The sequence below is a fragment of the Ilyonectria robusta genome (assembly GCF_021365365.1).
Source record: "Ilyonectria robusta strain PMI_751 chromosome Unknown BGZ61scaffold_24, whole genome shotgun sequence".
Classification (NCBI taxonomy): Eukaryota; Fungi; Ascomycota; class Sordariomycetes; order Hypocreales; family Nectriaceae; genus Ilyonectria; species Ilyonectria robusta.
Window position 1 is genome coordinate 98345 of NW_025764458.1, and position 14062 is coordinate 112406.

The window sequence follows — 14062 nt, forward strand, 5'->3', positions numbered from 1 at the left end:
TCTCATCCTCATGGGGTTTGCCTCTGCTTGCTTTTGAAATTTTGACGCCAAACCATAAGACCAAACAACAAAGACAGAGAGGCGTGAACAGACAGACAGACGGACAGGTCAATCAATCCGTCTAGTAGGGGCGGTAGGACCAGATGCGGGCCTTCATATCGCCCGAACCAGTAGCGAAGTAACCGCCTTGGGGGCTGGGAGCCACCGAGATGACCGAGTTCTTGTGACCCTGGAGCATGAGTTGGGTGGTGCCGGTGCGAGGGTCCCAGAACTGGACACCACGATCCTTGGATCCGGACAGTACCCAGTTGGCATCGGGAGTGAGTGCAACCGAGAGCACGAAGTCGCGGTGGCCCTCGAATGTCTTGACGCACTTGCCGCCCTTGGGACCGGGGTTGGGGCCGTTGCGAGGGGTGCTGAGCTCCCACATCTTGATCGTTCGGTCCAAGCTGCCACTGACGAGATCCTTGCCGTTGGGCGAGAAGGCAACAGAGTAAACGGAGTCCTTGTGGCCGTCGGGGCCCTCGAGACGCTCCACCAAGAAGCCGGAGTGAATGTCCCACACGCGGACGCTCTTGTCCAGGGAACCTGCCGCAACGTACTGGGTGTCGGGCGAGATGGCCACAGTCGTGACACCGTCCTCGATCGTGAGAGTGAGGGTGTTGGTACCCTGTTCGATATCCCACAGGCGGACAGTCCTGTCGCCACTGCCGGACGCGATCGTTCGTCCGTCACGCGCAAAGTCCAGAGAGTAAATATCCTGCTCGTGGCCAGAGAAGTGGTTGCGAATCGTTCGGCTTTGGATATCCCAGACCTAGATAAATGGTTAGCATACGCGCGCTACAACGTATCTATGTAATTTCAACGTACTCTGATCAGTTTATCCTCGGCACCGGTGGCCAGGTAGCGGCCGTCGGGGCTGAAGCAGACGCTGCGGATGTACAGATCTGCGCTCATGTCGGCAGCGTTGTGGTCCTCGAGAACACAGACCTTCTCACCAGTCTGAACGTCGAAGATCTGGGCGGATCGGTTGCAGCCAGTGGCGACGTACTTACCATCGTGACTGAACCTCACGCAGCACACAACGCTTTCGTGGCTCAGGGAATGGACCAGGTCGACATCCAGAACGCGCTGCACCTGGGGGTTGAAGATGGCATACCAGTCGTTGCCAGTCTTCTTGTTGTGGGGAGCTACAGCATCGACCTCGAGATCGCCGAGGGCGTTACCAACGGGAGGAGCGCGAGGACCACCCATGCGAGCGTGGTCGGGAGTGGGATGGCTGACCTGCGGCGACTGGGCGTTGCCGGGATAGGGCACCGGAGTGTTGATTTGGGGAGTCGCGGGGCCGACGGCGTTGGGGGGCCGGCCGATGCCTCGCCTGCCCGGGCCGGGAGAAGCAGTGCTCTGTGGAGGCTGGGGACCCATGCCATTGGCGACGGGGCCTTGAGGATAGCCCTGGGAGTAGGGCGGCTGCTGCTGGCTGCTGGGGTGAGGAGGGACGGGGAGGCCGGGAGGGCCCTGAGCCATCTGGTGCTGAGGTCCCAGCTGCTCCTGAGGAGGAGGGTGCTGCTGGGGAGGAGGCTGCTGCTGTTGTTGCGCGGGAGGCTGTTGACCTTGCTGCTGGCCCTGCTGTTGCTGTTGGGGCGGGGCGAGACCTCCCTGACTACCGCCAGCCATGATACCGCTAAAGAGGCCGTTGCCGGGCGCGATGGAAGGAGGCTGCTGCGAGGGGCCGGCGTGCTGAGGCGGGCCGGGGATGCCAGGCTGAGGGGCACCTTTCCGGGCAGCCTCGAGCTGATGTCGGAGCATGCTGATCTCCTCCTCGTACCTAAAAGTCAACCAGTCAGTGCGCAAGTTCCAAAGCGGATTAATTATCGAGAAGGGAGACTCACTTTTGCTTGAGAGTCATGTGAGTCTGCTCCATGGCGTAGACCTTTTCCCGGACGAGCTGCATCTCACTGACTTGCGCCGAGACTGGGATAAATGGTTAGCTGAGGCTTCGAGGTTGAGGCAGCGTGGCGCGCGGAGCGGCAACGACACGGAGCCTTTGGGAGAGGCGCGGGTGAGAGGTGAGACGTACTCTGATGCTCGAAGCCCTCGGTTTGGCGCATCTGCGTCTCGAATTCGGCCCTGATCTGCTCGAGCAGCTCGTTGAGGCGAGCCGAATTGCCTGGGGGGACGCCCCCCATGCCGCGGTGCGGGTACATGGACATTGCGCTCGACGGGACTCAGCGACGACGAGTCCGGGACGCTAGCCGCGAGGGCGAGACTGGATGTCGGGGGGAACGCGTTGTGGTTCGGGGGAGGGAAAGCGGCCGGGCGGTTGACGATGTGTTTTTTGCACGCGGCGAGACGGAGTGAAGGAGGCTGGCGCGCGCCGGCAAAGTGGACAGAACGGGGCCGGGGGCGTGGCCAAAAGGAGAGGACGCGAACGCGGACGCGGGAGAGGCTGGAATCGAGAGGCCCGAGATGGGCAAGGCGAGAGAGTCGTAGACGATGGGCGACGGGGAGGATTAGGACGGTCGCCGAGGCCGGGTCGGATGATTTTTTCGATGGGGCGTGGACTCGCGACGATGTTGTTGGAAGGGGGAAAGGTGGAAAAAAAGGCAAAAACGGAGAAGGGACGATGGAGGTGTGCCGGTCAGACAAGTCACCGTCAGTGCGAGAGCAGAGCCAGGGCTAGGTGCTGGGTGCTGGGTGCTGGGTGGGTTGGCGCTCAACCCGTGGGTATGATGGGATAGTGGAGCAATGCCCCGAAGCAAGGCAAGCCTCTTCCCCCAAAAGCAGCCCCAAGGAGCCCCAAGCCGTGGGAAGCGAGCTGGGCTTGCTGGTCAGGCCGCTGGAGGAGCCACTGGGGGAGCTGCTGGGGGGATCCACTAAGGCCCCGAGGGGGGTAGCCGGGGGCTCGCAGGGTACTTTCAGCAGGGCTGGGGGTACATGAGCCCCAGCCAGGCCTGGACAGCTGCAGGTGGGGTTCCATGCAGCGGGCCATTTGCAGGAGCAGCGAGGAGCAGTGAGAGCCAAGAGGTGACAGTGGCCTACCGCGCAGTACTGCGCAGTGCAGCGAACACCAGTGGGGGCCTGTCACCACTGAACGACAGTGGAGGTGTGCCTCCCGGGGTGTGGGGGCGGGCTGCAGATGGTAGCGGGCATGGGCAGGCAAGTATCTTTTCGCAGAGGGTCAGGTACCGACAGGGCTTCCGGCTACAAGGGGGGGACGCCACGCCCTGACCCGCATGGTCTGTGCGAATCGGGCGCCATGGCCATGATGGAGGCTGGCGACAGATTGCGGGTCAGCCGTGATGCTGTCTCCATGTGGCTGAGGCCATGGTCTCCGTGCTTCTTCCCTCCACCCCCCTGGTGTGCATCGTTCTCCCACGCCATCTGCCATCCGCTTCCACCCCTGTTGTGTTGTTTTTTGTCGGCTCTGTTGACTACAAAAGGGCGAAAGATTGACTCGACACGCACGCCCCTCCGCCTCGAGCAACAGTGACGACGGTGGCAGTGGGATGGCGCACCATGGAAGAACAGGTTACCCACCCGCGGCATTTGATCTCTGGGGGGAAGGGGTGTGGGTGTCTTAGTGCTGGCGAGAGAGGCGGAGAGTACTTCGTATGTGTCTGTGTTTCCTCGGACGTGGAACCTGGCGTTCCTGGATGGTGTTGTTGTGCTTCTGTTGCACAAGCATGGGGTGTTGTGGTGATGGGGTGGGTGTGCTTGTAAGTGAGGGTGGGCAGGACGTGGATCCGGAGACCGTAGCCCATGTCGAGCGAGCCGTGTGGGCGAGTACGTACCAGCATCCAGCATCAAGGCACCGAGACTGCAGCGACTGCAGCACAGGGCCTAGGATGTGAGTGAGAACGGTTCAAGGGGGTTGCAGCCGAGAGGCGATAGATGTGGGAAGTCAGAGACAGGGGATTGATTACCGCTGTTTTGTTTTGGGGTGGTTTCAGTGACAACATCGAGCAGCGCAGAGCTGAGCTGAGCTATGAGCTTGGACGTCGATGCGGCAGACAGCCAGGGCCTTTTATTAACCACTCAAAGACGCCCTAGACGCCAATGCCTGTCTTACCGAATGCTCAATCAAGGCCTCTGCGGATCTCACCCTTCGTTGCCTGCGAGGCTGGCATGGTACATCCATCTGCAGTAGTTAGCTGCAGGCCGCGATAGACGATGTGCGTGGTGCTTGCGGACCAGCAGCCAACTTGCAGATTGGGGGCGGCAGCCTACAGCCGCTGACCTACTGCATAGTTGGGTGGCAAACCGGCGCCGACTTCTTTATCTCAAGAGAGGGAGGCTTATGGTTCACCGCATCCATCCTCACAGTGTCGTGGTGTCTTCTTCGCATCGAACGACCAGATGCTACTTCGCCATGCATATAATGCAGCCAGGTGCGTAAGCTTGTACTATTTCCGCGTTGGAGGTTGCTATACGAGTTGTGGTTGCACAGACATGTTTCCACGGACTGCTCCAAATCGAGAGGCGGGCTGTATCGGTAGCCGTGCCTTCTTGACCGGTTCGTCGAGGACGGCAAGTTGGACAGGGTGGAGAGGAGGGTGTGTGATGTGTCATTTGGTGTGATGTTGGTGGTGGTGAGGGAGTTGGTTTGATCGGCCGCTGGTCTTGATTCGGCAGCTCTCAAACCACATGTGCCTCCCGGGGTAAGTGTAATTGCACCTACGGCCGAAGGTTGCAATCGACTAACCTCAGCTTCGCGAGTGGTGATGGAAACAAAGTGTATTCCGGAGATTCCCCCGGGACCGGTCCGTCCGGGCTGGCCCTGTCCTTCTCCCCCTACAGCTTCCCTTCTGGTTGGTGGCCCTCCATATTAAACAGTGAAACGTACTCTGCGGGCCTGGTCTGGAGACGGCTAGAACATCGGAGCTCCTTGCGTCAGTTAGTCCCCAAGGCTAGAAGGCGGGCATCATTTCACTGACTGAGAGCCCGGCATCTCGTCACGTTTTTTTTTTTTTTAGCCCGCGAACCTTTGAGATTCCATGCGTCCGCACTAACAAAACGCGCTCGACAGGGGAGCTAGATGGAATTAGCTTCGGTCCACGCACCTGACCTAATTAGCCCATGTAGAAGCCAGTTCTCCATGCAGGGCAGACTCTCCTACGGGGGTACGGATACCTGTGCGAGAGTTGGAAACCGCTGTCCTTGTCCTGGGCTGGTGAAACGGCGCTGGATATATGCCAGCACGGCTGCAGCAAACAACAGCTCCAGGATACAAAGACGCTGAAGTATATCTCTCAACTGCAGTACAAACGGGTTTACCGTACGATGCACACAGCCAGGCAGGGACAGCAAGCCGAGAACCTGTGGGGACGAAGCAATGCTACAGAGGACGTGCTTTTGCATGCACCCAAGCAAGTGGTGTAGCAGGCCGCCGGCCCGCAGAGTTAGATGGGACAGGGTGGGAAATGGGGTGGGAAGGGATCGCTTGCATAACGACGACACACAGCCTAGCCATAGCCGCCGCCGCTGAGGACGTGGATGTGCCCAGACCAGCCATGGTTGTTGCATTGCGTGCTTGGACCACCCACTCTGTGCGACAACCATGCTTCGGGTCGTCCGATGAATGGCTGTTGCCACACCTACCACCTCAGACAAACACGGAAGATTCCTGTTTCGTGATGTCTTCACAGGAGCAGTGGTTTTGAGACTTGTGAGACAGACCTGCCCTGGGCCTGGAGATCTGCTTGCCGGGGAGAAACGGGAGGAATTTGAGACAAGGCTACTGGATGATCTGGCACTTGTCATTGATGCACACAATGACGATCTTCGACTTCTCTGCGAGTTGGTTGATTAATATGCAATAGGTACGGAAATGGGTACACAAATGAGTAGGAAATTGTTCGAGAACCGGCCCCCCCCTCCCACCAAAAAACGAGGCCATTCAGACACAGGTTGGATCGCCCAACCCAGGCAAGCTTTGCACGTGAGTGTTGTTTTGGATTGCGTGCCATCTGAAAAGGGACTTGCCGACGGCCTAGAGAACAACTATTTTCCGATCAATAATCCGGGGGATGCTTGGTGATCATACTTTCGTTAGAGCGTTCCGAAACCATCCACTTGCGGATAGCCGCTTTTGAGTTTCAGGCTCAACATCCCACCTTAATTGTTTCCCATACTCTGCACTAATGAGGTCTCTTCTTACCGGGAGAAGAAAGTAAAGCACGACGTCGACGTAAATTACGTGTTAGATCAGCCAAAGTCCCAAACGTCGCCGCGCCCTTGTTAGGCAATTGGCTTCTGCCACCCAAAATGACCTCATGACGATGGATGGCGCTCCTGTGTCAAATGTTGATCAAGACCCAGTGCCACATGGCTGACGCACACCAATTCCCCGTCCCCACCTACTTGGACGTCGAATTTGACCGAAGCCTCTTCTTGTAGTGGGTGGCTGATGTGAATCAACCTTGCAAGATGAGTGGCTGCACCTACCATGTCACAATGGATCATGGTGAGAGTGAGACTTTGAAAGACCGGGAGGCCCAGCGGTGATAAGACAATCCCTTGCAGATGCGTTCAGGGAGGCCGAGACTTCATCTCGGCCGGGAGCGCAGCCGAGCTGACGGAGAGAGAGAGAGAGAGAGAGAGAGAGAAATGTTAGGGGTGTTTGCGTATGTGGACGGCCAGCGCATCCTGCGAGAATCAGCTGGCGAAGCACTGACCAGCGAGTTGCAGAACCAGCCGGCATGACATAACCACCCAGACGCAATAGGCCGGCCAGGTGCGTGTTTCGGTCATGGAGAACGGCGTCTGGCCGGCGGGGAGGGTACCGGTCGGTTGAAGGTTTGTGCCGGTGCTGGGCTTATCATTTGTGATCTTCTCGGCAGGAGACGAGGATGTCATGCGTCCGGTCCCAGGTAAGGTGCTGATGTTATCATGGCTCTCACTGGTTTGTCAGATCAGGCCTGTTGACCGCCCGGCATTCCGAAAAAGCCGTTCGATCATGCCCAATTGTCCAGTGGACTCGGCCCGTGGGTAAGGGTTTGATGGAGGGAGAGGCTAAGGGGCCAAGCGTATTCGTATACGTAACTGCGCTGTCCCGCATTCTCGCATTCTTCTTCGTCATTCCCCTCGTTCACATGCTGCAGTGCCAAATGCATAGACGTCCTTTTCTTGCCGGAAGTCCTTTGACGGGAATCGTATGGTTTTTAATCTTTCGAGGCCGCTTGGCTCCGAGATCCAGGGGGGACCTGCCTCTTCTGGGGGGTTTGATTTGACCCGGTTTACTAGAGGGTGCCGGTCGATTTGGAGTTGTCAAATTCCCATGGTGTTAAACCCGGATCCACCGTGGCTTACCGCCCACCGCTCATCTTGATTTACAACAGAACAGAGATGCGTGGAGGCTTGACCTCCCGGTGGTGGAATTAAGATGGAGGGCATATCCATTACCTAGGTGGCTGACTATCGCATTCCATCTCTTCTCGCCTTCGGTGTATCCCTGGTATACTCGAGGCTAGATGGTCACCATTAGATACTGTTGTCCGTTGGCTGTGATGCATAGGTATGGAGTACCCTAGTGTACATCTGAAAGATGAAGGATCGACGGCAGTTGAGCAGGTCGAAACAGTACCTGTCAGTGTCGTACTACTGCGACGTGCATCTTCCAGTGTCGATTTCCACCCCATGTCTAACCGCCCTACTACTGTTCCTGTCTGTCCCGGACAATTGCGAGAGCCCTGATTTTTCACGAGGCGGGTCCACAAACAGGGTGCGGCTTGACGCTCTCACTGGCTGGGTCCTCTCGGCGGTTGGCTTTCCGGAGCAGACCACTGTGGAAAAGAGTGCACGATCCATGGATGGCCTGGGGAACCACTGAAAAGAGACGCGCACAACTAGGTAACTTAGGCGACGCGCTGGGGGACGCGCTGGGGTCTTTGGCTCTTGGTGACCGGGCTGCATCGGAGCCGTGACTCTGATATCATGCGATTCTTCTCCAAAGACGACCGTTGCGGTATCCGGCACTTGGCGCCCCCGTTCACCAATCCGCCCAGAGGCATTCGCTTCTCTCCTGGCACAGACAGGCAGGGATTGCGTGTGAAGAATATAAAACAAGAAAGCAATGACGCCCGATGTGTTTCCTTCCTGTGTTGCGTCAACGGGAATTGCGTCCCTCTCCTAACAGCCTCTCTCTCGTCTGACACCGGGCGCGTTCTTACATCCGCCGCCGTTCTGTCAATTACCTCCAATTGGCCCAATTGGCTCGCATCTTCCCCAATTCGTACCCTCCCTCTCGCTGTCCGCCCATCAATCGGCCCCTGACCGCACGACATCTCAACGCCCACTATCCCGCCCCGCGCCGCTGCCAATAACCAAGACCAACCCAAAAAAAACCACCCCAGATCCCGGCCATAGCTGCACAGTGCCTCTTCTCTCAATTTCGGTCTACTACGACTCCCCGACGGGTCTTTGTTTCCCAGTGGCCTGATTTCGTTTTACCGCTCGATTTCCTGCTCGGTTGATAAGGGAGGCCCTTCCCACCACTTCGGTTCTTAACATCCCCGCGGTCCCCATCCGAAGCACCTCCAACTCTTTTGCCAACCGCGATTGGAGAGTCTCGCACCTCTTTCTTCTGTTACCTTCACCTCTACCCCGTTGTTCCTTTCCACCCCATCTGGGATCGAACCATCACAATACTCGCCCATCATGGATGTCGTCCTTGAGCTCACCGACACCTTCATCACTGACTATGTCTTCGCCTGGCTGCTCCCCAAGCGCCCCGCGCCCTATGACTTTCCGGCCACTGGCGCCAATGCGACGGCTTCTGCGCAAGCCTTCTCGACATGGTCATATAAGCCGGCAACCAAGTTCATCGGCTTCGAGCCATCCCAGCACGCCTACATGAGTGCCTTGGACCGCGACCACCCTCTGCGCCAGTTCATCACGCTTTTCCTCATCACTTGGTACGTGATACACTCTCCCGCTCCTTCCGAGAACTCCGTGACTTTGGCTAACCATACCCTTTACAGGATCTTCGGATTGGCCGTCTACTTCATCGTTGCCGCCCTATCGTACCAGTTCATCTTCGACAAGCGCACCTTCAACCACCCCCGTTTCATCAAGAACCAGGTCCGTCTCGAGATGATCTCGGCCAACAAAGCACTTCCCGTCATGGCCCTCATCACTGCTCCGATCTTCCTTGCTGAGGTCAACGGCTATGGCAAGCTCTACGACACCACCGAGGAGGGCCCTGGCCTCTGGTACAACTACTTCCAGTTCCCTCTGTTCCTCGTCTTTACCGACTTCTGCATCTACTGGGCTCATCGATGGCTCCACCTCCCCTCAGTCTACAAGTACCTTCACAAGCCTCACCACAAGTGGATTATGCCTACTCCCTTCGCAAGCCACGCCTTCCACCCGCTCGACGGATACGTCCAGTCGCTGCCCTACCACATCTTCCCCTTCATCTTCCCTCTCCAGAAGATGGCCTACGTCGCCCTATTCATCTTCGTCAACTTGTGGGCTGTCATGATCCACGATGGCGAGTACATGACCAACAACCCTTTCATCAACGGCGCTGCCTGCCACTCTCTCCACCACTCTCGATTCGAGGTCAATTACGGCCAGTTCTTCACTGCCTTTGATCGGTTGGGTGGCACCTATCGCATGCCTGAAGCCTGGATGTTCAAGCGTGAAGAGAACATGTCGCAAAAGCGTTGGAACAGCGAGGCCAAGAAGTTCGATGAGCTGGTGAAGGAAGTTGAGGGCGGCGATGATCGCACATACGATGAGGCCAAGGCGGGATCAAAGAAGACCCAATAGATGATGAGCGGGTCTCTTCGGCTTGCCGACCCCCGGTCACAATGCTCATCCTAGGGTCCTTGAAGGTCCCAGGGAGCCGGAAAATGGGGCGCGCATCAGCGGCATCTCAAAGTTGCCATGGGGGCGCTGGTCAAATCCCAGCATCCCATGTGCTCCGTCGTCCAGACGCAAAATTGACAAAACTAAGAGGGAAGAACTCGGCGTTAGAAGCCATGTTACCCCTGTACATATTTTTTGACCTGTACATATTGGTCCACACTCACTACTACTAACGGCGTTGGAGGGAGCTGACGAGATGTGAATGATTGCTTGTATATTCGATACTCCAGACAAAAAGAAATATCACGGTCCGGCGGGAAAGCTAGACCTCAAAATTTAATAATAATTGGCATCCTGAAACTCCTTACCGTGCAGACAATGACTGCATGGCTATGGGCGAATCCTCGTTCCCATTTCCTCCCAGAGACAAAACAAAAAGAAATAGTGGAAAGACAAGCAAGAAAAGTGCAACAGTTGTGCCAAGTAGTTTGATGCGATGGATGGTCCAAAGCATCAAGGGATAGTAATGACCCGCGGTCGGTCGTGGTTTTGGTGATGTTGGTAGTGGTAGTAATCGTGGTTAAGGCATTAATTAGGCGTCGCCTGATGTCGACGGGCAGTGTATAAGGGGTCTGAAACAGATCTAAATCGGTTGGGCTCCCTCTCAGGAGAAGCTCACGAATTTGGGATCCCGGGGGATGCCATCCGCGCCGATGCCGTTGGCCTTGAACCGGCTCTCCATGTACACCTTGCGCGCCTTGTCAAATGTCAGGCGGCGCTTCTTCATGATCTTGAGCACCTCGGCCTTGGCCGCATCATCCAGTCCCGCGCGGGAGTCTCCATCCTCGACGTTGCCGCTCAGATCAAACGTGCTGCTCGTCAAGCCCGCCTCAATATCGCCTGCGAAACTGTTGGGCAGCCGCGAGTAGATGTAACCTGCGCCTGGGAGGTCCGGGACGTTCGGGACCCAGCGCGAGCGGGTGAGGAAGAGCGCCGTGGCGACGATGATGAAGAAGACGGAGACGGAGTAGAGAATGTAACCCATGGTGTCGGTTTGTCGCGGGTAGCCGATAAAAGGAGCGGTCGACGGTGTTTCGCGTCAAGAGGGAGAAAAAAGGCGAGGTTCGTAATTTCAAGCTTGGGTCAAAGAGGCGGAAGCCGCGGGGGTCGCTGGTGCTGAGAAAGATGGGAGGTTGTTGCGTTTATCGGGTTCGCATGATAGGTATCAAGCCCTGCTTAGGGAGCTGGGACGTGGGTCGCGGGGAAGTCGTGGGAGAGAGAGAGAGTCAGCGAATATCTTCCCTCGTCGGAGATCCTGGATGGACGGTGATGGGATGAGGTTTGTGACAAGTGACCCGTCTCAGGTCCCAAAGGGCAGTGCTGACGTGACCCCGGGACTGCTGAAGTGGCTCCCTCCCGGCGGCGCCACCCCACAGGCACAGCCACGCGCCGGACGCCGATACGTAAGCTAATACGTTCAATAAGATGAGACTCTTTTACCTCCTTTCGTGTCTACTGCTTGCTAATGTGTTGAAATAGCACCGTACGTAACAGACAATACTGGGGTCGAATCTCCCCAGCCCATCAAGGATTCTTGAGTTCGTGAACATCGTCGGGCATCGATTGTAAGCGTGCCCCTGTAAAATCACGTGGCCAACATCAACGTCATAGTTGGCGATGGAATGCTGGGGTGTTCAGCCTGTAACTCAACGGCTTTGGTAGTACTCATCTGCCGAGACTTATTTAGTTAGTTCCAGTCTTTCATATTATTTTGGGTCTAATACGCGGTTGCTACTTTTAAGTTGAGTATGGCACTCGAAGACACACCTATTGCTATTTGCATAGATAACTACGATCTCAAAACTACTGACAATTATCTATTATCCTAATAGAGCAGCTTAGGAAGTAAGTTTTAATATCCTAATTTTTAGTGTTTATCGTTTATAATAATGATTTACTCTGATTTAATAAGAAAGGCAGACATTTTACTTTAGCCGACACTTTCGGGATAATCGAGACCATCGGTGTATGGTCATTCACTATGTCATGTTCTTGCTCGAGTCTATCGCTGTTATGTGCAGCTCTCAATATGGTGAGTAACGGAGAATGCGGAACTGATTCTGCTCTCTGGTATGATACTGAGCAGGGAACGTACCTGGCCGCTCTCAGATATTAGCACCCTCGGCTGGTCAAATTCAAGTAAAGCATGCCTTTAGGCCGACGAAGCGGCCCTCCGAGAAAACCTTTTCCGAGCGATCGCACTCATCGCTGAAGATCCGTAAGATGCCCCGATTATTGTTGAGAGCCTCGGGCAGATTAACATATAAGGAACAAGAAAATCTCCAAACGTGTTACGACTCTTTTTGAACATCTCAACCAAGAGGTGTTGATCCAGAGGCCCCTTGTCGCTTCTTTCCAACCTTGACTCCATTTTCGTTTCCTACGCCGGAGAACTCCTGCTTTATCATGTGGCATATTTCTATTCTGTGAACTGAGGTGTGAAAACGCGCAGGCACACCGCTCGCCCTCGCGAATCGAAGGATATTTTCACCAGTAGAGGCCCTGAATAATGATTTAGATATATATGACATTTCAGATATAAGACATCCTGGGCCATGAAATCAACAGCTGCTTAATTACACTTGGCTGGGAAATAAGAAGAGTCTACACACGAAGGGCAGATTGCGCGATAGTATACTGTCATTCATTTAGTTCTTTGTATATCCCAAGCCAATTAACATCCCTACACCTGCATGCTCCTCATGAGGCACACTTCTATGACGCTATTATCCGTGCTCTTTTCAGCATTCTCAGCGCCGATGCTTGAATTAAATGATCCAGGCTTCTGGCTCTCTTCATCGATATCTGGCGCTCTGTCACGCCTGGGCGGCCGAAGACGGCGTTCATGACGAAAGGCGCTGGCCTAGCTTAATTTCAAACCTAGAGGTAGAACCCCGTCGGTGGCTTCTCCGGTGCATATGTCGGCCTGAGACCCATACATCATCTGCATTAGGTCACTAGGTTCGTATGTCCCAGTCCCAAGCAGCAGTCGCGCATCCTTCGAGAAAATGTTCACTTTGGGGTGGTGAGTTTGACGACAGCCAGATTCACGGGTGGTACCCTACGACCTAATACACCTTCTCGGACATTCGCTTACGAACTCGAGGCCGACCAACATAACGGGTAGCCTATTATCAGCTTGGGTATTATCCTAGCCGCCGCAGGATCTGATGCAGATATTTCTGCATATCAAATTAGGGAAACCTCTGTGTGTTTCTAGAGCCAACGCTTTTGCAGGAAGCACACCGAGGACCAGATGTAACTTGTAAGTGACGCATACCATCTGTACGAAATCGATCAGTGAGTTGGATCTAAAACGAACTCTCCTACTTGCTCACAGTTGTTAACTGCCACAACATTGCTGCATTCCCAAGCGTCAATTAAGTGAATTACCGAAGGAGCCAGGCATCCCATCAACGAATTTACCTCAGTAGTAGATACACGCTTTGAAATAGTCATCACAATCACATAACTTTCTATTTCGGTCAGGTAGCTTTCCAGCTCCTTAAATAGATGTACACTAGCCATGTCACATTCTGCAGGGTAGGTTAATTGAAAAAGAAAAGGCACTTGAACAATGATTAGGAGAAACCAGAGCTAAATGTACCTGCCACATACACGCCAAGCAGAGGGGATTGTAGGGTTTCCAACTGTAAAACACAATCTCCCCTTTCTGTTCCAGATGTCCATCAATTATTGGGCACCCAAGAACTCTCCAGCGTTTGCTATTATACTAATCGGCCGAAGCCGCCTGTGTATGGAAGGTGACTCAAAATGCTCGCAATGTAGCTGACAGAGGTTGAGACGTGGAGCTGATGATTTTGTTTGAGTAATCGACTGTAATGAACTTGGCTTAAACATGACCTTCCAGAATTGCACTACGAGGACTATATACGCGAACAATCCAGACAATAGTCACGACTTCTTGACCAAGGTTCTTCATTCGAACTATGCTTAGCCACACAGTACGAAGTCAGCTACGCGCCCATTCTCGTTCCGAGTCTTGCGTAAAGGAAGCTCAAGTTTAGACGCTGGGTGACCAGTACTTGTCTTGTGTTAATAAAATCCTCATAACGAACATCTTCTGGAACACTCGGTTTGCTACGGGGAGGGGTGCTCTCAGGATACCGATAGTAAATTTAGCCACACCATTGATGCGTTAACCGAAACATGTTACGACCGAGTGATG

General features: G+C 54.9%; 5 protein-coding genes across 5 annotated transcripts; 1 reads left to right on the top strand and 4 right to left on the bottom strand.

Moving 5' to 3' along the window:
- Positions 1-121: 121 nt before the first annotated feature.
- Positions 122-2213, bottom strand: BGZ61DRAFT_497879 (WD40-repeat-containing domain protein; the record flags this gene model as incomplete). Its single annotated transcript, XM_046251210.1, has 4 exons — positions 122-814; positions 871-1828; positions 1893-1974; positions 2081-2213. 4 exons carry the CDS (start codon positions 2211-2213, stop codon positions 122-124), a joined length of 1866 nt encoding a protein of 621 aa, XP_046098550.1.
- A 1105-nt stretch (positions 2214-3318) lies between these two features.
- BGZ61DRAFT_460013 (uncharacterized protein) lies at positions 3319-3791 on the bottom strand. The gene has a single exon (XM_046246981.1). It carries the CDS (start codon positions 3762-3764, stop codon positions 3435-3437), a length of 330 nt encoding a protein of 109 aa, XP_046098551.1. The 5' UTR covers positions 3765-3791; the 3' UTR covers positions 3319-3434.
- Positions 3792-5981: 2190 nt separating this feature from the next.
- Positions 5982-7146, bottom strand: BGZ61DRAFT_460016 (uncharacterized protein). Its single transcript, XM_046246982.1, has 2 exons — positions 6161-7146; positions 5982-6003 (listed from the first exon to the last, which is right to left on the bottom strand). Exon 1 carries the CDS (start codon positions 6701-6703, stop codon positions 6452-6454), a length of 252 nt encoding a protein of 83 aa, XP_046098552.1. The 5' UTR covers positions 6704-7146; the 3' UTR covers positions 5982-6003; positions 6161-6451.
- A 1326-nt stretch (positions 7147-8472) lies between these two features.
- BGZ61DRAFT_110859 (uncharacterized protein) lies at positions 8473-10126 on the top strand. Its single transcript, XM_046236930.1, has 2 exons — positions 8473-8915; positions 8982-10126. The coding sequence occupies exons 1-2, from the start codon at positions 8659-8661 to the stop codon at positions 9772-9774; spliced, it is 1050 nt and encodes a 349-aa protein (XP_046098553.1). The 5' UTR covers positions 8473-8658; the 3' UTR covers positions 9775-10126.
- Positions 10127-10131: 5 nt separating this feature from the next.
- On the bottom strand, positions 10132-11174 carry BGZ61DRAFT_460021 (uncharacterized protein). The gene has a single exon (XM_046246983.1). The coding sequence runs from the start codon at positions 10856-10858 to the stop codon at positions 10478-10480; it is 381 nt and encodes a 126-aa protein (XP_046098554.1). The 5' UTR covers positions 10859-11174; the 3' UTR covers positions 10132-10477.
- Positions 11175-14062: the final 2888 nt, after the last annotated feature.